The sequence below is a fragment of the Triticum dicoccoides genome, chromosome 5B (assembly GCF_002162155.2).
Source record: "Triticum dicoccoides isolate Atlit2015 ecotype Zavitan chromosome 5B, WEW_v2.0, whole genome shotgun sequence".
NCBI classification, from domain to species: Eukaryota; Viridiplantae; Streptophyta; class Magnoliopsida; order Poales; family Poaceae; genus Triticum; species Triticum dicoccoides.
Window position 1 is genome coordinate 668,087,167 of NC_041389.1, and position 21,444 is coordinate 668,108,610.

General features: G+C 45.0%; 1 protein-coding gene across 1 annotated transcript; it reads left to right on the top strand.

Moving 5' to 3' along the window:
• Positions 1-15,517: 15,517 nt before the first annotated feature.
• LOC119306575 (indole-2-monooxygenase-like) lies at positions 15,518-21,444 on the top strand. The gene is made up of 3 exons (XM_037582757.1): positions 15,518-16,498; positions 16,640-16,941; positions 21,093-21,444. Exons 1-3 carry the CDS (start codon positions 15,530-15,532, stop codon positions 21,442-21,444), a joined length of 1,623 nt encoding a protein of 540 aa, XP_037438654.1. The 5' UTR covers positions 15,518-15,529.

Here is a 21,444-nt window from a genome sequence, read left to right on the forward strand (position 1 = left end):
CTTTATACTGGACATCTAATAATTATTCTATGTTGATTGCATCAGGTGGCTAATGTTTCAAGCATGTCCCTTCAGAGGAAATGATGAGTCTGAGGATTCCAAGAACCAAGGTAATTTCAAGAAAATGATTAAGCTTTTGGCGTCTTATAACAAGGATGTACATGAAGTTGTACAGAATGCTCCAAGAAATGCAAAGTACACCTCAACAACTATTCAAAAGGAAATTGCTAGGATATTTGCTGGAAAAGTGAAAACCTCAATTAAAGAAGAACTTGGTAATAGCAAATTCTCTATCTTGGTTGATGAATGTAGAGACGAGTCTAAAAAAGAGCAGATGGCAGTAGTTCTTCGATTTGCAAACATAGAAGGGGTGATAAGAGAACATTTTCTTGATCTTGTTCATGTTAGAGACACTAGTGCTTTGACTCTCAAGAACACAATTATTGCCGTCCTAGTTGATAATGGGTTGAATGTGCAAGATATTAGAGGCCAGGGATATGACGGGGCAAGCAACATGAGGGGGGAGTGGAATGGGCTGAAAGCTCTAATTCTCAAAGAGTGCCCTTATGCATACTATATCCATTGTCTTGCACATCAACTCCAATTGGCTCTTGTTGCTGCTTCAAGGGAGGTACATGAGGTCCATAATTTTTTTCAGCATGCAAATTTCATTGTAAATACAGTTAGTGCATCTCCCAAACGGAATGATGAACTGTTAGAAAATCAGGCTGCTGAAATTGCTAGTGAGATTGAATTGGGAGAGCTTGACACAAGAAGAGGGGCCAATCAAATAGGTTCTTTACAAAGGGCCGGAGACACGAGATGGAGTTCCCACTACAAATCTATCAAAAGTTTGTTAAAGATGTTTGCCGCAACTGTTACAGTGCTAAGAAGTGTAGCAGCTGATCGTTCAGCTACAAGGAACTCAAGAGGTGATGCCGGAGGTGCCTTGAAAATCCTACTGACATTTGATTTTGTGTTCATTCTACACTTAATGGAAAGAATCATGAAAATCACAGATGTCTTGTGTCTCAAACTTCAACATAAATCTTTGGACATTGCAAATGCATTAGATTGTGTTTCTAACACAAAGGTGTTGCTTGGTGAACTAAGAGAAGATGGATGGGACAACCTTTTTGAAGATGTGAAATCCTTTTGTGTGAAACATGAGATTGACATCCCGGACATGGATCAAAAGTACGTATCTTTTCCTATCTCTTTATGATTATATAAATTACAATGTAGAGATTTATCCACTTACATACTTCTCATCAATGTGTAGATCATGCAACTAATTCTTATTTTTCAATATATATTAATTTTAGGTATGTTGATGTGACGAAATCTCGAAATAAACATGACAACACCACAGTTATCCATCATTACAAAGTAGATGTGTTTAATGTTGCAATAGATCAACAAGTGATAGAGTTGAATGATCGATTTAGTTCTCATGTTACTGAGCTTCTAGATCTTTGTTCATCATTGGACCCGAGGCATGATGCCTTCAGCAAGTCAAAGATATGCAGACTAGTGGAGAAATTCTAGCCTGCAGATTTTTCTAGTCAAGAAAGAGATCGGTTGGAGTGCGAGCTACCACATTTCCAGCTTGATACATTCAACCATCCAGAGATCAAGAACTGCAAATCACTTGCTGATCTAACAAAAGGGCAGGGACGGATTAAGGGGGGGACGAGGGGGGGCGAGACCCCCCCCCCAACGATCGCGCAGTCCCTTGAAACGGAAGAGATTAGCGCTACTTTTTTTACCTGTGTGCTTGCCTGCAGCCTGCTTCGCCCCCCCTATTCCCCATCGGCCTTTTTGTATAGGTGTATAGCCCATGTAACCAGTGCAGCCCATTGAACATTTACAGGCTAAAAGCAAAAAAACTAAGCCGAGCAGGCCCTGCACACCACGACACACTACGATTGACAGGCCCCCAAGACAACGCTAGCACGCTGCGCACTTCGTCAGTTCGTTCGACTCTTCGTCTCCAAAAAATTAGCGATTGGATCTCTGGAGACTGCCTCCAGCGCTCAGGGACGCCAGGTCGCCGGCGCGCCGCCAACGCGGCAACGCCCGTCGAGAAGCCAGGATAGGAAGGGGACGCCGCAACGCTCGGACAGGCGCCGATCCACGGACACGTTGCCGGCAGCCCGGAGGCCGGAGTCCTGGACAGAACGATGGCGGACGACGGGCAGCCGGGCCCGGGCAGGATAAGCGGCAGCAGCACAAGGGGAAAAGGTAATTTATTTTCACATGGATTAGTAGTTCATGCCTTTAACAATTGTAGAAGTATAATCATCCAAACTGCAGCCCTTAATCATCAATATAAAATTTTCAATTGTTTGTGCTTGTGTAGACATGAAGAGAAAGAGAGAATCAATTCAGAACTTTTTCAAACCCGTTGGTTCAAGCTCTCGGCCATCAGAACATGATGCTACTGCAGACAACGACAACGTTCAACCTAGCGAACAGAATCACCCAAATTGTACTGATGGTGATGCCCAAATTGATCATGATGTTTCCGTTCCAGAAGCTACGGAAGAAGATACAATTATAACCACAAGTTATGACCGAGAGCCCGGGCGACGTCTTCAAATTTGGCAACTTCCTCCCGATGAGCATGATGCTGCTAGGCGTTTTTATATATCTAAAGGGGCTTATCAACCAATCTTAAAGCCAGATGAGTATGAATTTACTGGGACAGGGGCTGGCGGTAGGCGATTCCAAAGTGATTGGTTCACGAATCATTGGTGGTTGGAGTATTCACCTTTAAAAAATTGTGCCTATTGTTTGCTTTGTTTTCTCTTCTCAAAGAAGCCAATTGGGAAGTGTGGTTCAGATACATTCACAGTGAGCGGGTTTGATAAGTGGAAGAAAGTTAACAATGGAAAAGAATGTGCTTTCCTCAAGCATATGGGCACTACTCCCAGCTCGGCTCACAATTTTGCAGTTCGGTGTTATGAAAACTTGAGAAACAGACTTAATCATGTTGATGAGGTGATGAAAAAGCAAACTAAGAAGCGGGTTCTTGATGCAAGACTAAGGCTAAAGACTTCCATTGATGCCATGAGGTAAGTAAGAAGTATTTAATTTTGAACATTTAGAATTTCTTTATACTGGACATCTAATAATTATTCTATGTTGATTGCATCAGGTGGCTAATGTTTCAAGCATGTCCCTTCAGAGGAAATGATGAGTCTGAGGATTCCAAGAACCAAGGTAATTTCAAGGAAATGATTAAGCTTTTGGCATCTTATAACAAGGATGTACATGAAGTTGTACAGAATGCTCCAAGAAATGCAAAGTACACCTCAGCAACTATTCAAAAGGAAATTGCTAGCATATTTGCTGGAAAAGTGAAAACCTCAATTAAAGAAGAACTTGGTAATAGCAAATTCTCTATCTTGGTTGATGAATGTAGAGACGAGTCTAAAAAAGAGCAGATGGCAGTAGTTCTTCGATTTGCAAACATAGAAGGGGTGATAAGAGAACATTTTCTTGATCTTGTTCATGTTAGAGACACTAGTGCTTTGACTCTCAAGAACACAATTATTGCCGTCCTAGTTGATAATGGGTTGAATGTGCAAGATATTAGAGGCCAGGGATATGACGGGGCAAGCAACATGAGGCGGGAGTGGAATGGGCTGAAAGCTCTAATTCTCAAAGAGTGCCCTTATGCATACTGTATACATTGTCTTGCACATCAACTCCAATTGGCTCTTGTTGCTGCTTCAAGGGAGGTACATGAGGTCCATAATTTTTTTCAGCATGCAAATTTCATTGTAAATACAGTTAGTGCATCTCCCAAACGGAATGATGAACTGTTAGAAAATCAGGCTGCTGAAATTGCTAGTGAGATTGAATTGGGAGAGCTTGACACAGGAAGAGGGGCCAATCAAATAGGTTCTTTACAAAGGGCCGGAGACACGAGATGGAGTTCCCACTACAAATCTATCAAAAGTTTGTTAAAGATGTTTGCCGCAACTGTTACAGTGCTAAGAAGTGTAGCAGCTGATCGTTCAGCTACAAGGAACTCAAGAGGTGATGCCGGAGGTGCCTTGAAAATCCTACTGACATTTGATTTTGTGTTCATTCTACACTTAATGGAAAGAATCATGAAAATCACAGATGTCTTGTGTCTCAAACTTCAACATAAATCTTTGGACATTGCAAATGCATTAGATTGTGTTTCTAACACAAAGGTGTTGCTTGGTGAACTAAGAGAAGATGGATGGGACAACCTTTTTGAAGATGTGAAATCCTTTTGTGTGAAACATGAGATTGACATCCCGGACATGGATCAAAAGTACGTATCTTTTCCTATCTCTTTATGATTATATAAATTACAATGTAGAGATTTATCCACTTACATACTTCTCATCAATGTGTAGATCATGCAACTAATTCTTATTTTTCAATATATATTAATTTTAGGTATGTTGATGTGACGAAATCTCGAAATAAACATGACAACACCACAGTTATCCATCATTACAAAGTAGATGTGTTTAATGTTGCAATAGATCAACAAGTGATAGAGTTGAATGATCGATTTAGTTCTCATGTTACTGAGCTTCTAGATCTTTGTTCATCATTGGACCCGAGGCATGATGCCTTCAGCAAGTCAAAGATATGCAGACTAGTGGAGAAATTCTAGCCTGCAGATTTTTCTAGTCAAGAAAGAGATCGGTTGGAGTGCGAGCTACCACATTTCCAGCTTGATACATTCAACCATCCAGAGATCAAGAACTGCAAATCACTTGCTGATCTAACAAAAGGGATAGTTAAGACTGGCAAGTCTTCTGACTATCCAATGGTTGAGAGGCTGTTACGATTGGTGATAACTCTTCCGGTTTCAACTGCAACACTAGAGCGAGCCTTTTCTGCAATGAAACTAGTCAAGACGCGGCTTCGAAGCAAAATGGGAGATGATTTTCTTTGTCATTGCACGCTAGTTTACATTGAGAAGGAACTTGCAGCCAAGTTTAGCTCTGAAGAAATAATTGATATCTTCGATACTGGTGCTCATAAAGTAGAATTCAAATTGATAGAAATGTAATTTATTCATACTATTGAACAACAGACATATTTTTACTATCTAGATGTCCTAAATCCTATTATTTACTAATTACTATGGTATATTTTAATATATCCTATGATTCTTTTACGGCAAATATATCCTATGATTTTGAAGCTTTTTGTTCTTGCCCCCCCCCATCTCAATTTTCTGGCTCCGTCCCTGCAAAAGGGATAGTTAAGACTGGCAAGTCTTTTGACTATCCAATGGTTGAGAGGCTGTTACGATTGGTGATAACTCTTCCGGTTTCAACTGCAACAGCAGAGCGAGCCTTTTCTGCAATGAAACTAGTCAAGACGCGGCTTCGAAGCAAAATGGGAGATGATTTTCTTTGTCATTGCACGCTAGTTTACATTGAGAAGGAACTTGCAGCCAAGTTTAGCTCTGAAGAAATAATTGATATCTTCGATACTGGTGCTCGTAAAGCAGAATTCAAATTGATAGAAATGTAATTTATTCATACTATTGAACAACAGACATATTTTTACTATCTAGATGTCCTAAATCCTATTATTTACTAATTACTATGGTATATTTTAATATATCCTATGATTTTGAAGCTTTTGGTTCTTGCCCCCCCATCTCAATTTTCTGGCTCCGTCCCTGGCGACTTGCTTCAGTGTGCTCCATATACGCACACTCTGTACGTGTGGTTCTGTTCGAGTCTTTGTTTTGTGGTCGTATACGATGTATCTACCGGCATATGCTCCGTTCTGAGCCATGTTTGTTTTTGATGACGTAGTCCCGTACGTCAACTTTCAACAAAGTCATGTTGTGCTACTACAAAACCGGCACGATCTTATGCTGTCATGCATGCGGCAGACCTGCGGTACAGCTAACTGTGTGCCTACATCAATATGCGTCGGAGCAAGCCTTGCGGCGGACCTGCGGGCCCAGAAATTGAGGATTGTGTATTCAAAATTTGAAAACTTTATTTGAAGCCTATAGCCTTCCTTTTGGTTTTGGCAAGTATAACGGATTATAGAAGCATATTCTACTAGTTCTAAATTATATAAAAGATATCGCATAATTTATATATTAATAAAAATTGATAATAACTTGATATTGTTCAACATGTTTTAGTAAAAAATTGTTCAGATATAGAAGTAGAAATTGTTTAACATAGTGTTCCAAAATCTGAGATATATATAGAGCATAGAATATAGCAAATGATAAGAAACCATACAAATTACAAGATAACTTTGATATGCTTAATGCTTTGAAAATGAATGATGACGTCTTCATCCTTAACTTGCTTATTCCAGGGAGAAGAAAACCCCAATTTCAGTCTTAATGCTTTGAAAATGAGTGATGTACATGAATTTAGTTCGAGTAAGAATCGGGATAGAGGACAAACCCCAATTTCAGAAGTCAAAGGATTAATACATCAAATTAACAAGTGTACCTTCAATACTTCAGTATGTGGTCGTGTATTTGAGATTGAATCGATGAGGCCTGCTGCCCACTGCCACTTCAGGGATCACAAGTCCAGAACCGAAGGGAGGCAGGAACGGCGGATGGATTCGTCGGCGCGCCATGCGCACGCGCGATCGTCGATCAAGCGACGCGATGGCAACAACCCTAGCAGGCCGCCTGCCAGTGTGGAGGCTCACGTGCGAACTGCGATGCAAACAGAACGATCGATGTGGTGAAGGGTCAAAAGGATGCCGGTTCATCTGCGTCCTAACTTTGATATCCTTAATGCTTTGAATAATGGGTATTTAGTTGAATACCCTTGATTTGAGGTGAGCTCGCCCCTGGATGTAGGGCCTCTTTGATTCAAAACACAAGAAGAAGAAAAATAAATGATATGAGTGACATGCTCAATTGAATCCTATAAAAATAGCATGCAACATGAATCTGAATCAGAGAATATTTGATACCACGGAAAAAACAAAGAAATTATTAAAGAAAGTTGGAATCGATGCTAGATTTTTAATGGAATGTAATACAAATGATTCCTTCGAAAGAAATCATTTATGATCCAATCAAGCGAATCAAATAACCAATGTAGAACCAAATTCTAAAGATTCTAGTCCTCTAAAAATCTTATAAAATTCCTTTGAATCAAAGGAGCCATAGCTTTCATAATGGACCTCAATACACAACACTTGTGGTGGGCATCCAACATTGCACAAGTTCGAGGACATGACGCATCAAGGCACAATGCTTATCACGGGGAGCATGCATAGAGGTGATCAATGATTCACATCGGGTCGTCTGAGGGAGCGCTAGTGCGAACTTTCTCCCTTTAAAATATCCGTTTATAATATTGTTGAGCCAAGCTCAAACCCAGTTGAGCTTTCACTAATAGAGAAATGACAAGCAACAACTTTTGTTAGTGACACGTCAATTTCAATCAACGCCATCACTATATTTTCAAAATAGTGATGACGTTGGCATATTTGGTACGACATTACTAAGATCATAGTGGTGGCGTTTGAAAATTGTTGAACGCCAATTATATGTGGGATCCACAGTTGGTAGAATGCGCCATATAGTAGTGGCGTGGCATAACAGAAACACCGACACTATTAGGTTTTCATATGGTACACCACCACTATATTATTTTGTGACATTTTTTTACGTTAATTTTTTATAATTTTGAGTTGGTGGCACGCTATTGCAAACTCAAAATTGTATTATTTCCGTGTTGATTGGAAACTGCCACGCCATAGCTATTAGCTTTTATGTTGAGTCTTTAATTATTTTTTAAATATTTACTCTTTTTTGAGTCTTTTATTATTTTTTATCTTTTTACAATATTGTAGTTATTATTTTCAATCTTTTTATTACTTCGAATCTTTTTATTACTTTGAGTCTTTTATAATTGTAAATTTTTTACTACTTCCAATCTTTTATTATTTTGAATTTATTTTTGGGCCTAGCCCAACATTGCGTCCAAGGTCCGGCCAAGCCCAATGCTGCTGAGTCAAAACATAGCTAGCTATGGCCCCCTCCCCCACTCGACGCCTTTCTATCTCGATCCCCTTTCTCGTCGCGTCCCGCTCTGTCAATTATGTTTTGCAGTAATACGTCTCCAATGTATCTATAATTTTTTATTGTTCCATGATATTATATTATCATTCTTGGATGTTTAAAATTCATTTTATAGCAACTTTATACCATTTTTTGGGACTAACCTATTGACATAGTGCCCAGTGCTAGTTGTTGTTTTTTGCTTGTTTTTCACTTTGCAGAATATCAGTACCAAACGAAATCCAAATGCCACGAATTTTTTTGAGATTTTTTTCTGCCCAGAAGACAACTTGGGAGCCAAGGAAGTGCAAGAGGGGAGACCCGTGGGGCCCACAAAACACCAGGGCGCGCCAGAGGCCCCTGGCATGCCCTGATGTGTAGTGGGGCCCACGGGTGTCCTTTCCATCGCCTCTCAGTTCTATAAATACCCAAATATTCCAAAAACCCTAGGGGAGTCGATGAAACACAATTCCAGCCACCACAAGTTCCAGAACCACGAGATCCAATCTAGAGCCCTATTCCGGCACCTTGTCGGAGGGGAACACGATCATGGAGGGGTTCATCATCCTCATTGCTGCTCCTCCGATGATGCGTGAGTAGTTCACCATAGACCTACAAGTCTATAGGCATTATCTAGATGGCTTCTTCTCTCTTTTTGATTCTCAATACAATGTTCTCCTCGATGTTCTTGGAGATCTATTTGATATAGTGGCTTTTTGTGGTGTATTTGTTGGGATTCGATGAATTGCGAGTTTATGATCAGACCTATCCATGAATATTATTTGAGTCTTCTTTGATCTTTTATATGCATGAGTATTATAGCCTCGTATTTCTTCCCCGAAACTTTGGTTTGGTTAGGCCAGCTAGATTGATTTTTCTTGCAATGGGAAAAGGTGTTTTGTGATGGGTTCGATCTTGCGGTCCTCACCTAGTGCCAGAAGAGCTAGCGAGACATGCATGTATCGTTGCTATTAAGGATAAAAAGATGAGGTCTATTCCTACATGAATAGAACTTGTCTACATCATGTCATCATTGTTATTGCGTTACTCCGTTTCTCCATGAACTTAATACACTAGATGCATGCTGGATAGCAGTTGATGTGTGGAGTAATAGTAGTAGATGCAGGCATGAGTCGGTCTACTAATCTTGGACGTGATGCCTATATACATGATCATTGCCTTGGATATCGTCATAATTATTTGCTCTTATATCAGTTGACCAACAGTAATTTGTTTACCCACTGTATGCTATTTTTCTCGAGAGAAGCCACTAGGGAAATCCACGGCCCCGAGGTCTATTTTCTATCATATTGTATTCAGATCTACTATTCCCAAAACCCAAAAATACCTTGCTGCACTTTTTCTTTCTTTATTTTATTTTGTGTTTTTGTCAGATCTATTTATCCAATCTCATACAATTTAATCTATCTCAGTACAGAGGAGGGATTGAAAACCCCTCTAACGCGTTGGGTTACGAGTATTTGTTATTTGTGTGCAGGTACCGTTTACATAGTGTTGCTTGGTTCTTCTACCGGGTTGATAACCTTGGTTTCATAACTGAGGAAATACTTATCGTTGCTGTGCTGCATCATCCTCTCCTCTTCGGGGAAATACCAACGCAGATACAAGCAATCATGCAGCCGTCCGTCATCGGTCGATTCCTATCATTTCTAGTGTCCCCTAGTGTTGTGGTACACTTCTGGACCTCCCCCTCCCTCGGCCATACATATATACCTCACATATCACTGCCATTTCTCGGTAGGGTTCTAGCAAAGACGACGGTTAGGGTTTCAGCAATGACGACAGTAACGCGTGCAGGTGACGCTGACGTAGAAGTGGGAAGATGTGTGAGCACCTCGGCAACGCTTATTTTTTGGTAGTTCTTTATTTTCTGTCAGTGTCAAAATTAGTTAGGGTTCATGATCTGGCAGCTCTGCCAATTTTTGCAGCTCTGAATTCTGGTGTAGTAGAATTAGCTTGCCAATTTTGGCAGTTCATAATTTTTGGCAGCTCATAATTAGTCCATTTTTGGCATCTCATAATTATCTTGTGTACATTGCCCATGTGTAGCAAACTAGTGTACCAAAGCTTTGACACTGCCCATGTTTGCCAAATCTGTACACTATCCATGTTTGTCAGATGTGTATATTGCCCGTGTTTGCCAAATGTGAACTACATTTTGTGTACATTGCACAAAATGTTACCAAATCAATGCCAAAACTTGTGTTAAAATAGTGTTTTGACACTGCCAAAAGAGTGCCAAAATTTGAACTAGTTAAGTTTACCAAAAAAATTGCTTGCCAAAGCTTTGACAATGCTAAAGCAGGGCCAAAACTAGTGTTCAAACAATGCCAATAACTAGTTCATACTCTACTAGCATTAAATAATGTCAAAACGTATCTAATTCATCCTAGGTATAAGTAGGATTCTTTAGTTGTACTCTAGTGGCATTCATACTAGTGTCAAAACTGAACTAGTTCAAACTCTAGTGGCATTCATACTCTATTGGCATAAGTAGCATTCTTTTAGTTGTACTCTAGTGGCATTCATACAAGTGACATAACTTAACTAGTTCATACACTAGTGGCATTCATACTCTATTGGCATAAGTAGGATTCTTTTAGTTGCATTCAATTGTCAAATGTCATATTGTAGGCATATGTTGTCATGGCTGACTTGTTATTATTCTGTAGTTGGAGTCGATGTGTACCTACAGCAGCCACTACCGGTCTTCTTGCAACATCGCGGCGTATGCCAACATCGACGGAGGCGAAGGGAGTGCCAACCAGGTAAGATTACATACACATTCATGAGAATTGCAAATACATGCATATATCTAACCATTTATGATGATTGCAAATACACACGCATATCTAACGATTTCAAACATTTGACTTGGTGGGATATGTACCGTCTTCGACACCCGTCGAGGAGAAGTTATATGATGTGGACATGTTCAACCGCAAGCTGATAGAGTCTCATGAAGGAACAATCAAGGCCCTCAAGGAGGTGAATGCTGGGATGAAGGCGGATAGGGATCAACTGATTGATGAGAAGGCTGACCTCTTTGGTAAGATGCTTAGGCTGAGGGAGTAGAGGGATCAACTGGCCGAGGAGAGGGATCAACTGAAGAAGGAGATAAAGCTCCTCAGGGCAAAGAGGAATGAGCTGAAGATGGAGAAAGCACATTTTGAAATAAAGGAAGTGAGCAATAGGAACAAGTTACGCCAGATGAAGTTAATCCTTGGACAAGATATGTGATGATGTAGCTTGGTTGAAGACGTGTGTTTGTGAAGCTGAACTTGTTTACTATTAGAACTACTAACTTTTTGAAAGTTGAGTTAGTTAAGTTGATGAGTACCAGTTTGTGGAGTTTAACTAGAAAAAGCCTAGCTACATATTTTTTATAAGCGGAAAGTCAATTTGCCGGCTTTGGGAAACAGGCCACGACAGTGGTAACATACACTTGCTGGTGGCATTGGACACGTGGCACTCCATCAGTATCTAAAATACTGCTGACATGTGCTCCAACGCCACCAGTAATTTTTTTCACTCGCACCATATTAGTGGCTTCGGCCTCCCATGCGAGCAAGGCTAATCATGCCATGTCATAGCTAGGCTTTTCTGCGGTATTGACTATCTGACTCTTTTTTCGTATCATCAATTTCTTTTCCTGTAGCACAAAGATACTTTGTTAAGTCAAGCTTGAGCTCAACAATCTTTTCCTTACTTCTCCCCCTGAGCGAAAGTTGAACAAAGATACTTTGTTAAGTTGAGCTTGAGCTCAACCAGGTTTTCTTTACTTCTCCCCTTGAGCGAAATTGAACTTCACTCGCTATTGAACTTTTTTTTGCAACTTTCGTGAGCTTTCTTCAAGCCAAACTCGAGCCTAGGAACAAGCCCGAATGCCAATTCAAGCTTGCTCGAGGTTCAACATAGTAGTGGGATCCCATCTAGAATCCAAAGTCCATGGTAGTGGGAATGAGAGAAACCTGGGCTAGTTCCATAGAGTGAAAACAAAATTGGTGGCCATATTTACAACTTGTTAATAATGGAACAAGAATTACCCCCTCTCTATATAAACATAGAACCTCTTCCTTGATCTACATCTGGCAGTAAAAGTCAAGATCACCAAGACGAAAGAAATCCGTTCGGTCCGCCCCCTTCCCCCACACAGCTTCTGACATATGCTATTGAAGACGGTGACATCCCACATCATGTGTCATTCGATAATGACCACTCAACCTCTTTCCTAGGGCATTTATTATTAAGGTCCAATTTCTATGAATTAAAGGTATTCAAATCTATCATCGTAGGCCCTAAAGTATAGAAGGGTCATGCATCAATATATGATTACGGTAATCATATCGTCACTGCATAAATTCTGATGAGTTGGGTTGATTTATAACCAACCAGGTTTGTCATTGTTACTTTGAGGATAGAGTTTTGACTTTATGAGCAACTTATGCATCAAACCGAGAGCTTGTTCTCTCAATTTCAATCGACCGCTGCTGGATTAAGTATATCTAATATGAATTGGCGATCAGAACACATATGGGTAGAACTTCTAAAAGGTTATCGAAAAAGGGGTAATTTTTTCCGGGCCTGTATTCTTTTTCTAGGTTCACTAGGATGTGATGATTGAGGTTTTGAATAAGACGACCTTTGTTTGCATTTGAGATTGGGATCTTTTTCTTATTTCAAAATAGTGAAAAAGTCAAATAAGAGGTGTTAAAAAAACATGATCGCTTATTTCACTACATATATATTGCAATAAGATACTACTCCATCCATTCTAATTATAAGATGTTTCAGATATTGCAATATGGACTACATACAGATTAAAATGAATGAATATACACATTAAAATGTGCCTAGATGCATATAAATCTGAGAAAATAGAGAAAAGCTAAAACACCTTAGGAACGGAGGGAGTATTTTTATGAGGTACAAAGCAAGCACCAAGAAGAAAAAAAGTGGCCATCTTTTAAACGAGTTAAGCTGAATGACTTTTCCACACATCAAGGGAAATTTACGCATGTGATACCTGTGACCCGCTGAAACTCGGAACTTGAAACAATTTTTCAGACAAAGAGGAACATGAAAAGATATATCTATCTAGCTAAGAAAGAACCAATAAACGAGCAATGTCAAAAACTCAAGGACAAATCCTTCATAGATTTTTTTTGAATACTCTAGAATTTTTTATTAACTCACAGATATATACTCTATAATATTTCATTAATTTTGCACTAGAAAATTCGACTAGCTTTACAGTTTTCAGCCATGATATTTGATGATACTATGAAATGGGCATGGACACGTATAGATATTGCAATGCATCGATCTACATGACATAAATAAATATGTGAAGACTTGCTTTTTTTCATTTAAAAACTACTTAATCTAGAATATCTTTTTATGAAAATATATTTAAGGGTAGCCTTTCGAAAAGAAAACATCATACATCATTTTCCTTTGTAATATATCCTCTAAATTTGATATTATTGCATTATGCACAATATACATTAAAATTGTGGACTAGAAATAATGTATCTCAGTTATGTGGTTTATTTTGCAAAGAGTAGTAGAAAATAATATTGGATCAAATTGTAAGTCAAAGAATGAGTTATAATGAAATAAAAAAGTTTAGTACAAATAATTTTACCCATTTATTATAATTTGCCATGGGGGCATTAATTATTTGTACTAATGTTTCATTGTTATTATGATTACAAATCAATTAAACACAATACGATAATATCTCAAATAACTCCCAAAAAAATACAGTGAAGGAATTCCAGATAAACAGAATATTTGATGGTGTCTAACAATAAATATATAACATATATGTTTAATAGTAAAAATAAACACAACATCTCGTGACTATTTGAAATACCACCGCTAAAAATAGGTCAAGCCTATGATTGAAAATATATTGTGACAGTTAATGTGAGTTTGATTATTTTGACAAGAAATTAAAAGCCTATTCTTTTCTAAATAATGATTAACTTTTTGACAAACTTACTTCCATTTCTACATTAGTGTACAATGATCTTCATAATTATCGAACTTCGGTCAACTTTTGCAAACTTTATTCAACCCTGAACTCAAACCTAGGATCAAGCTAAAATGCTAATCTGGTTTAGCTTGAGCTCATATTGAGTTTTTACGAGCTCGAGCTTGTTAGAAAGCTATAACACCAATTTAATTATGCTTAAGCTTCTATCGATATTAATCAAAACGTCGGTCGAAATGATCTCAGACTCGCAAGTAGCTCTAATGCAAATTTAGGCTCACTTGAGGTTCTGCTAAAGCTTGATCCTATCAACAAGGTCAAATGTCAATTTTAGGCTTGCTAAACTTATAGCCGGGCATAACAATTGAATTGCAGTTCAATCTCACTAAAGGTTTATTTGGAGTGCCAGTTCAATGAAGCCGCTCTTGATTCTAGCGGTAAACTGGAGTGCCAGTTTAATCTTGATTGATCGAGTTGAGCAAGATTCTAATAACAAGCTTGAATGCCCAATCATTATTTGCTCGAGGTCTGCTCATGCTTCTACCAAGCTCACTCTATCAGATCCTACTAGTCATGGCCATGGGCGGCCCGGCCCGAACGGCCCAAAAAAGCCCGACCTGGCCTGACCCGACGCTGCACCCGGGCCGGGCCTAGATTTTGAGCCCAAAGGTCGGGCCGGGCCTAGGCCCACTGTTTTCGCAATTTACTAAAGGGGCCCGGCCCATGGTCCGAGGCCTGGCAGGCTTTATCACTTTTGGGCCGGGCTTGGGCCCAAAAACCAGGCCCGATGACCGGGCCCAAACCTAGGTTTTCTGCCTCAGGCTTTGGCAGGCCCGAAGCCCGGCCCGGCCCGGCCTGGCAGATGGCCACGTATAGATCCTAACTCGAGCTCGGGTATTGATTAGAAAAATTGAAGTAGAAAATTTATGGACGTAATTAATACTGACAATGAAATATGATTTACTGTAAATGTAATATTGTACAAAAACTATAATAAATGTTAGGAACTTGTTCCGTGGAAAGTTATATAGTTATATTTGCACATGTCACATATAGTAATGTTTTAAATGAATATTTACAGTGACGCATTCCCACCATTTTTTAACGAAATCCTAAGATTTAAAATGCAATTTTGGCTAGCTTTATAAGAACGAGCTCATACGTGCACAATTGTTGCACTCTTGTTGAGGACATGTTTCCCAGAGAGAACACAATTATGTGGACCGAAAGAGATATACTCCCTCCGTCCCATAATATATAAAAACGTTTTTTGACATTAATGTAGTATTGAAAACGTTCTTATATTTTAGGACAGAGGGAGTACGTTGCACTCTTGTTGAGGACATGTTTGATTGGCATGAACTGCATCCACCCTCAGCTATAAAAGCGTGCACGCACCCAACAGGAGAGCACTCAGAGCACCATAGTCTCAGAGGATTTGAGGCGATATGGCTCATGTACTCACTATCTTCTCCCGGGAAGCTCTGCTCTCACTATTGCTCTGCTTCCTCGTACTACGCCGCTACTACTTGGCAAGACGATCTGCGAACAATTGCCGTGATCATGGCCGCCGCCTCCCGCCGTCGCCTCCGAAGCTCCCTCTCATAGGCCACCTGCACCTCGTCGGCCCTGACCCGCACATCTCCCTCGCCGAGCTCGCCAGGAAGCAAGCCGGCCGCGACGGCCTCATGCTCCTCCGCCTCGGCCAGGTGCCTAACCTCGTCGTCTCCTCCCCGAGCGCCGCCGAGGCCGTCCTGCGCACGCACGACCACGTCTTCGCCTCCCGCCCGCCGTCCATCGTCGCCGACGTCCTCCTCAGCGGCCCCTCCGACGTCGCCCTCGCCCCCTACGGCGAGTACTGGCGGCAGGCCCGCAAGCTCGTCACCACCCATCTGCTGAGCGCCAGGAAGGTGCGCGCGCTCCAGGGCGCCCGCGAGGAGGAGACGCGCCTCGTGGTCGTCAAGCTCCGGGCGGCCGCGGAGGCGCGCTCAGCCGTCGACATGACCGAGCTGCTCGGCGCCTTCACCAACGATGTCGTGTGCCGCGCCGTGTGCGGGAAGTTCTTCAGGGTGGAAGGCAGGAACGAGCTGTTCCGGGAGCTCATCGCCGGGAACGTGGCCGCGATAGGGGGGTTCAACCTGGAGGACTACTTCCCGAACTTGGCCAAGGTCGGTCTGCTCCGGCGAGTGGTGCTGGCCAGGACGTGCAGGCTGAAGAAGAGATGGGATGAGTTGCTCGATAAGATCGTAGACGACCACGCAACCAAATCACCATGGCTAGTAGGAGGAGTACATCATCATCAACACAATGAGCTAGAGCAACGCCAAGAAGATCAAGACAGAGACTTGGTGGATGTTCTCCTCTCTCTTCAGCACGAATACAATCTCACTAGAGACAACGTCAAGGTCATCTTAATGGTAATTCTCTGAATTTCGTGACACTTAATAGTATTGCCGATTTCCAATTAATCCAACGTTTTCATGTGTGCTAATTAATTGATATTTTTTATGCTTCAAATTCAATCATAATATGAGAACAATTCCATTATGTGTAAACAGGACATGTTTGCAGCTGGCACAGACATGTCATCCATTGTCCTGGAGTTCGCCATGGCTGAGCTCATGCGGAAGTCACACCTCATGGCCAAACTTCAGGCCGAGGTGAGGAGCAAGACACCCAAGAGCCAGAAAACAGTCATGGAGGATGACCTAAGCGGCATGTCATATCTCAAGGCCGCCGTGAAGGAGACGCTCCGGCTACACCCGCCGGCGCCGCTCCTCCTCCCGCACCTCTCCATGGCCGAGTGCGACAACGTCAACGGTTACATGGTCCCGGCCGGGACACGCGTCATCATCAACGCGTGAGTTGGAAGATATGTTTTACACACAACTTATCATTGATACAATGGTTACAATATATACACCAAGATTACAACAGCCCGAGCTATGCTCAAGGGCGACGTGCGTAACAGACGCACGAAGAGAGGAGCGTCGTGGGAGCGATCCGGTGCAGCCGTAGGACTCGGTCAGGAGGGTGCAGTCTTGGCCGTAGGAGCCGTTTTCCAACAGCCCCCCGCAGTTGAAACGGGATCGGTGATGACGTTGAGGCTGGACCTGAACTCGAGGAAGACGCTCGTCGGCAATCCTTTCGTGAACACGTCGGCAAACTGGGAGGACGACGGTACATGAAGGACGCGGACATCGCCGAAGGCCACGCGGTCACGAACGAAGTGAAGATCGATCTCCACATGCTTCGTGCGTTGGTGCTGGACGGGATTGGAGGAGAGATACGTGGCAGAGATGTTGTCGCAGTAAACGATGGTCGCACGCGCCGGGGGGCGGCCGATCTCCTGCAGAAGTTGGCGCAGCCAACACGATTCCGCAACCGCGTTGGCGACGGCCCTGTATTCAGCTTCGGCGCTCGAGCGCGACACGGTTGCCTGTCGTTTCGAGGACCAGGAAATGAGGTTGTCGCCGAGGTACATGCAGTAGCCGGAGGTAGACCGGCGTGTGTCAGGGCACCCCGCCCAATCAGCATCTGTATAGGCCACAAGCTGCGACGAAGCGGAGGGGCGTAGGTGAAGCCCGAGATGCACGGTGCCACGGAGGTAGCGGAGGATGCGCTTGAGCAAGGCGACATGCGGTGTGCGAGGAGAGTGCATGACCAGGCAGAGCTGCTGGACTGCATAGGTGATGTCAGGGCGGGTCAGCGTGAGGTATTGGAGTGCCCCAGCGAGACTGCGAAAGAGAGAAGGATCCGGGGCGAGAGCGCCATCGGTGGCGGAGAGTTTGGCTTTGGTGTCGACGGGGGTGGCTATGGGTTTGCAATTGAGCATGGAGGCGCGGTCGAGAATTTCGAGAGTGTACTGCTGTTGCGAGAGAAAAAGCCCGCGCGAGCTACGCTGCACATTGATGCCAAGAAAATGGTGGAGAGCGCCGAGGTTGGTCATGGCAAACTCGGTGGTGAGCGCGGTGGTGAGGGAGGCTAGGAGCGCGGCGGTGCTGGCTGTGAGGATTATGTCGTCGACATACAGGAGGAGGTAGGCAACGGACGAGCCCCGCCGGAGGATGAACAGCGAGGAGTCGCTGCGCGAGGCCCGGAACCCCAGGGAGAGCAGGAACGTGGTGAACCGGTGGAACCAGGCCCGGGGAGCCTGTTTAAGCCCGTACAAGGACTTGTGGAGCTTGCACACGGCAGCGGGCCGCGCGTTGTCGACGAAGCCGGCCGGTTGTTGACTGTAGACGACCTCGTCGAGCGTCCCGTTAAGGAACGCGTTCTTGACGTCAAGCTGGGTGATGGCCCAGTTGTTGCTGACGGCGACGCTCAAGATGACGCGGATGGTGGCCGGCTTGACCACCGGACTGAAGGTCTCGCCGTAGTCGACGCCGGGCTGCTGAGTGAAGCCTCGAAGCACCCAACGGGCCTTGTAGCGAGCGAGGGAGCCGTCGGGGTGGAGTTTGTGGCGGAAAATCCATTTGCCGGACACCAAGTTGACACCTGCGGGACAAGTAACCAAAGACCACGTTTTGTTTTGCACCAAAGCTGGAGGCTTGGAGGAGGAGGGTGCGAAGGATGTCATTGGTGGAGCGGATGGCACGTTCGGCTTTTCCGTTTTGCGGGGACGTATGAGGGCAAGAGAGACGGAGTGCGACGCCATGGTCGGAGAGAAAAGTGCGGAGACGTACATTCAAGAACTCGCCGCCGTTATCGCATTGCATGCATCTGATCACAACATCAAACTGTGTGCGGACATAGGTGAAGAAGCGTTCGAGAGTGGCAGCGGCATCAGATTTATGGCGGAGAGGGAAACTCCAAGAATAGTGTGTAAAGTCATCTAGAATAAGCAAATAGTATTTATAACCGGAAAAACTCGATATAGGAGAGGTCCATAGGTCACAATGGACAAGTTGAAAAGGAAAAGTAGTAAAGGTTGTTGAAGTGGGGAAGGGGAGGCGAGCCTGGTGCCCTAGTTGGCACGCCTCACACGCACCACGGGGGTGCACTAGATTATTACACGAGGGTAAAAAAGTTCGTAAATGGGAAAGAGATGCCGCGCTAGGATGACCGAGGCGCCGATGCCAGAGGTTGTCAACGTGCACGGAGAGCACCGCCGGACGAGTCGCCGTGTCGCCGGAGAACGGGTAAAGTTGGCCGTAGCTACTGGAGCTCATGAGTGGTGTCCGAGTGGCTAGATCCTTCACAACAAAGCCAAAGGGAAAAAATTCAATTGTTACGGAATTGTCAATGCAAAAACGTCGGACAGAAATAAGGTTCGTGACAACACGTGGAGAATAGAGGATGTTGTGGAGGTAGAATGGGCGCGAGGTGAGGGTGGAGGAACCGGTAGCAGTAATGGGAAGATGAGACCCGTCACCGACAATGATGCTAGAAGAAGAAAACTTTGATGGAGAACAAAGCGTGTCGAGGTTACCTGGGTTCCCGGTCACGTGGGCGGCGGCGCCGGTGTCTAGGTACCACTCGCCCTGGGCGCCAGGCTGCTGCTGTTGCATGGACAGGTTGTGCATGGCGGCGAGGAGACCGGCCTGATCCCATGATGGTGGAGGTGGCGTGGGCGGAGTCGAGGATGGAGCGCCGCCGTGGTAGATCATGGGGTAGGCGTGGGCGGGATTGCCAGGTCGCGGTCCGAGCACGCCGGCGGCGTTGGGCGGGATCCAGGGCGCACGGCCTGGCGGGGGAAAGGGGGCGCCCCAGGGTGCGAAGTAGCCCATCCAGGGCGTCTGGCCCCCCGGCATCAGATGACCCTGGCCGCGTCCCGCCGGTTGCCCGTTGTTGAAGCCGCCGCGACCATGGCCGCGTCCGCGACCGCGCCCCTGGCCACGCCCGCGAGAGTAGCCGCCGCCACGCGCCGGAGTGCCCGCGTCAGCTGGGGCTTTGCCGCGATCACCGGAGGAGGAGCCACCAGTACCGGACGAGGGCCCGCCGCCCCCGCCGCTGCCGCCGCCGCCACCACCTCCGCCACCGCCACCGAGCCCGATCGCGAGGGCGGTGGAGCCGTCAGCACGGTCACGCGCGTCCTGCGTGAGCTCCTCAAGGAGCAACTGCGAGCGCGCTTGATTGAAGGTGGGGAAGGGGTTTTGCATCGGCAGGACGGTGGCGATCACCTGAAAACGCCGGGAGAGGCCACGAAGCATCTGGAGGGTGAGGGTGCGGTCGGTGATGCGCTCGCCGACGTCAGAGAGGGCGTCCGCCATGGCCTTGAGCTTGCCGCAGTAGTCAGCGACACGGAGGGTGCCCTGGGTGAGGGCGCGAAATTCCGCGCTAAGGTGGACCGCCTGCGCGGGCTGATTGGTGAGGAAGAATTCCTGCAGCATGTGCCAGGCGCGGTACGCCGTGTTGCCGTCGCCCCGGATGACCTCGTACAGGCTGTCGGTGATGGTGGAGTAGATCAGCAGGAGGATCGTGAGATCGGTGTGGCGCCAGGAGGGAGTCTGCTGGGATGGGTCGGTGTAGCGGTCGACGTGACTCGCGACGGCGTACATGGTGAGGACGCAGCGCCATAGCTCGCGCCACTTGGAGTAGCTGCCTGCCTGGACGTCGAGCTTGACAGTGACGAGGCTCCCGATGTTGGTGAGGTTGTGGATGGAGGGGAGGGCGGCGGAAGGTGCCGCAGCTGGGAGCATGGGAGCCACGGTCATGACAGAGTTGGAGGGGGCGGGTGGGGCAGTGGTGATGGGTGTGGTGAGCCCGAGAGAAGAGGGCAGCGGAGGAGGAGGAGGGATGGGACTCGTGGCGGTGCCGGAGGAGGAGGAGGAGGCATCGTCCATCGCCATGGGTTTGAAAAAGAGGGCTCTGATTACCAAGTTGGAAGATATGTTTTACACACAACTTATCATTGATACAATGGTTACAATATATACACCAAGATTACAACAGCCCGAGCTATGCTCAAGGGCGACGTGCGTAACAGACGCACGAAGAGAGGAGCGTCGTGGGAGCGATCCGGTGCAGCCGTAGGACTCGGTCAGGAGGGTGCAGTCTTGGCCGTAGGAGCCGTTTTCCAACAGCGTGGGCTCTCGGAAGAGACACTGAGTCCTGGGGGGAGAAAGCAGAGGAGTTCTGGCCGGAGAGGTTCATGGACGAGGCCAAAGCAGCTGCCGACTTCAAAGGGAGGGATTTCCAGTTCCTGCCGTTTGGAGCCGGGCGGAGGATTTGCCCCGGGATGGGCTTCGGGCTGGCCACTGTTGAGGTCATGCTCGCCAACCTTGTCTATTGCTTCGACTGGGAGCTCCCCGATGGGATGCGGGGGGAGGATATTGACATGGCTGATGTGTTTGGAGTGACGATGCGTCGAAAGGAGAAGCTCGTTCTTGTCCCAAGAATACCACAAGATGCAAACATATAG